The following is a 3654-nucleotide window of genomic DNA, read 5'->3' on the forward strand; positions in this document are numbered from 1 at the left end:
GCGGCACCGCGCCGCGGACGGCCGCGAGCGCGTCGCGCGTCGCGTCGGCCTGGAGCGCGTCCCAGCGGCGCCGCTCCCGGTCGAGCTCGCGCTTGTAGTCCGGGTGCTGGCGCACGACCTGGTCCCAGCGCTCGACCTCGACCTCGACGGACGCGTCGCCGCCCAACAACTTCGCGATGGCCTCGCGGAGGCTCGCGCGCGCGGCCGCGAGCGTCATCGGCGGCCGGTCCGCCGTCAGCGACACGCGGCCCCTGGCGCGCCGCAGCGCCGCGACGACGCCCTCGACCTCCGCGACGTCCAGGCCGACGTCGCCCGCCTCCGCCTTGCGCAGCCAGCGCAGCGCCGCGCGCTCCGCGGCCTCGTGCGCGCACGGCCGCTTCCGCGCGGCCGCGGGCGCCTCCGCGCCGTCCGACGCCTCCGCCGCGTCCTCCGCCTCAACGACGTCGTCGTCGCCGGCCTCGCGGCGCTTCTTCGAGATCTTCCGCGCGATGCGCCGGTCCTGCTCGACCCACGCGGCCGTCGCGCCGCACCAGCCCCCGCCCATGAGCTCCTTCCGCTTCGCCGCGGCCCGCGCCTCGGCCTCCTCGGCCTTCTTCGCGCCGAGCTCCTTGCGCCGCGCCGCGGCCTTGGTCAGCTTGGGGCGTAAGGGTGCGCGCCGCGCGCCGCCGAGCGTCTCCCGGCGCGCGGCGGTCTTCTTCGCCGGCGCCTCGGGCGCTTCCGCCGCGGCCGCCTCGGGCGCTTCCGCGGGCGCCGCCGCGGCCGCGGACTCGGCGCGCGCCGCGAGGGAGCGCCGCGCCGCGCGCACGATCACGCCACTCGCCGCGTGCTCGACGCGCTGCGCCAGGAGGAGGAGCCGCGCGGCCGCGTCCCGGAGGCGCTTCGGCGCGTCCGCGAGGACGGCGGGGCGCGTCCCGAGCCCCGCGACGGCGCCGTCGAGCGCCGCGAGCTGGCGCACGGTGGCGACTGTCGGACATTGGGACAGCGCCTCCATCTCGGCCATTTGGGATGGCATCGTGCTACGCTTGGGGTTGGGACGCGGCGCGCGGCACAGGTGACGACGCCGCTTCCGAGAGAGCCAACGAGCTTTTGTGCACTCCCGGGATCCCAAACTTTCGACGCCTCGCAGGGTAACGCGACCTGCCCGCGGGCGTGCCGCATGTCCATACCACAGACAGACAGACAGCTACACAAACTTAGGGCCGCGAGCAGCGGGGCTTCGGCATGGTGATTCAGCCGGGCTCGCTGGAAGACAGCATGCGACGGGGTTGTAGAGCGCGTCTAGAGCGTGGCGGCGGCGACGACCGCGGCGAGGATCGCGATGGCGGCCCGCTTGGGGGCGGAGGCGCCGTCCTCCTCCCGTCCGCGTAGGGCTGCGGCAGCTCGTCGCTGTCGAGCGCGCGCCGGATGAGCAGGGGCGGCTGCGGGTAGAGCCGCAGGCCCTCGGCGAGGCAGAGCCGCGCGAAGGCGCAGTCGACGACGTCCGCGTAGGCCGTCGCGGTCCGGTTCTCGGATTTTCGGAGCGCGAAGTTCGCGTCGACCTCCGCGCGCAACCGCTCCAAGTGGCCCGCGGCGCGCTTCGACGGGTGGAAGAGCTCGTAGAGGGTCCAGGTCAGCAGCGCCGCCGTCGTCTCGTGGCCGGCGACGAGCATGGTCATCAGGTCGTCGCGGAGCTGGCCCGTCGACGCCTCTTCCCCTCGAATCGTCACGAGGAAGCGCAGCAAGGAGATGCGCTCCGTCGATGCTTTCGTGACCTCCTGGCCCGCCTCGAGCATGTCGTCATCGTCGATCTGCTCCTCGAAGGCCTGGGCCACGAGCTCGTCGAGCTTCGCGTTCAGCAGGTCGAAGTCGTTCTTGAAGGCGACCTGCGACGGCAGGAACTGCGCGCCCGGGATGAGCCAGAAGGGGATGAAGGCCGTCGTGCGCTTCTCCGCTTCGATCAAGCAGCGGTAGACCGCGCGCACGAGGGGCGACTCGGCCTTGGCGGAGCCGAAGTCGTAGTCGAAGACCGCGCGGCCGATGATGTCCAAACTCACGGAGCAGAAGCGCTCCTCCATGTCCACGGCGCCGAGGGCGCGCGGCTGCGCGTCGTCGGCCTTCCAGGCCGTCCAGGCGTCCACCGTCGCCGGGAGGGGGGCGGGCTCCGCGGTCGCGTGCCGCGCCTTCAAATCGTCGACGAGCTCCATCGTGCACTCGTCGAACAGGCTCAGCGTCGACGCGAGCCACTGCTTGTGGAAGGCCGGCGTGATGACGCGCCGCCGCCGCCGCCAGACGTCCGGGTCCGCGGGGATGAGGCCGTTGCCGAGGATGGGCGCGAGGATCTCGGCGAGGATGCCCTTGTCGTAGTTCATCGCGCCGTCTCGCAGGATGTAGCGCATGATGCTCGGGTCGGCGACGACGATGAAGGACCGCGGGCCGAAGGCGAGCTTGAAGACGGGGCCGAGCTCGTTGTGGTACTTGGTCAGCAGCAGGAAGAGCGGGCCGCCGACCAAGGTCTGCAGGTCGCCCGTCGCGATGGACTTGGCCATGAGGCCCGGCCCCGCGCGCTCGAGGGCGCCGCGCCAGTCCCAGCCGGCGACGGCGGCGCCGTCCTCGGACTCGTTGCCCAGCAGGAACTGGAGCAGGTTGTTGAAGAGGATCCGGAACGAGTCGAGGCCCCCGGGCTTGCTCCCGGGGTACGTCGACCCCGCGTACGCGCCGTAGGTCGACTCGGGCTTGGCCTCGATGAAGCGCCGCCAGAACTTGGGGCCCCCGAACTTCTCCGGCACCTGCGCATGGGGCGGCGCGTGAGGCGCGCGGGTCGCGCGCGCGACGGCGGGCGCGGCGGCCGCGCGTCGTCGAGCTTCCGCCGCAGCTTCTCCATCTCCCAGTCGAAGCCCTCCTGGGCCTTCTCGTCCTCCCAGGCCGTCATCCACTCGTCCATGAGCGCCTTCTCCACGAGCTCCCGCTCCTTCTCTTCCTTCGTGTGGACCACATCCGCCTTCTTCTCCATGACGGACCGCGCCACGCGCCGCGGCGCCAGCGGCGACACCGCGGGCGCCATGAAGGGCCGCACGGACAGCAGCTGGCACACGACCAGCGCCAGCCACCGGCCGGCCCGCGCCGGCGCGACCATCGCGGCACCGACGAGCAGCTTGAGCACCGGCTGGGGATGCGCCTCCGCTTCAAGGCGTGTCCCTCGAGGCGCGCCCGCCCAAGGCCGACCGAGAGCCTACCGAGCGTCGACCGAGCCGTCGGCGCGCGGCGAGATGAGATAAGATGCGGCGCACTTGCAAGTGCGCAAGCGACGGCACGCGCTAACGCTGATTTCGCCGTCGCTCGAGCGCCTCGCTTCGCGCCGACACGCCAAGTCAAGCCCCTTGGAACACTGGCATACTAGTACGAGGACACTACTACGTAGTATGTTTTCCCGATTACGCCCGCCCGCGGTGTCTCGCGCGGGGTCCGCCGCCGCGCCCGCCCCTCTTTTGAGCGCGCGCGCTACGCGTCGTAGTCGCCGTTGGTCATCTCCTCGGCGAAGCGCACGGCGGTGCCGAGCTTCGCGAGCGTCGTGATCAAGCCCGCGACCTCGACGCGCGCGAGCGGCTTGGAGCTCGTGTCGCCGTAGATGATGCGCATGGCCGTCGCGATGCCGAGCCAGGCGACCTTGCCGTGCAA

The 3654-nt window shown here is 72.3% G+C and overlaps 1 protein-coding gene across 1 annotated transcript; it reads right to left on the minus strand.

Moving 5' to 3' along the window:
* Positions 1 to 1229: 1229 nt before the first annotated feature.
* On the minus strand, positions 1230 to 2525 carry AURANDRAFT_34662 (hypothetical protein; the record flags this gene model as incomplete). Its single annotated transcript, XM_009044069.1, has 1 exon — positions 1230 to 2525. The coding sequence occupies one exon, from the start codon at positions 2523 to 2525 to the stop codon at positions 1230 to 1232; it is 1296 nt and encodes a 431-aa protein (XP_009042317.1).
* Between the last annotated feature and the right edge of the window lie 1129 nt (positions 2526 to 3654).

This window comes from Aureococcus anophagefferens (genome assembly GCF_000186865.1).
Source record: "Aureococcus anophagefferens unplaced genomic scaffold AURANscaffold_119, whole genome shotgun sequence".
NCBI classification, from domain to species: domain Eukaryota; class Pelagophyceae; order Pelagomonadales; family Pelagomonadaceae; genus Aureococcus; species Aureococcus anophagefferens.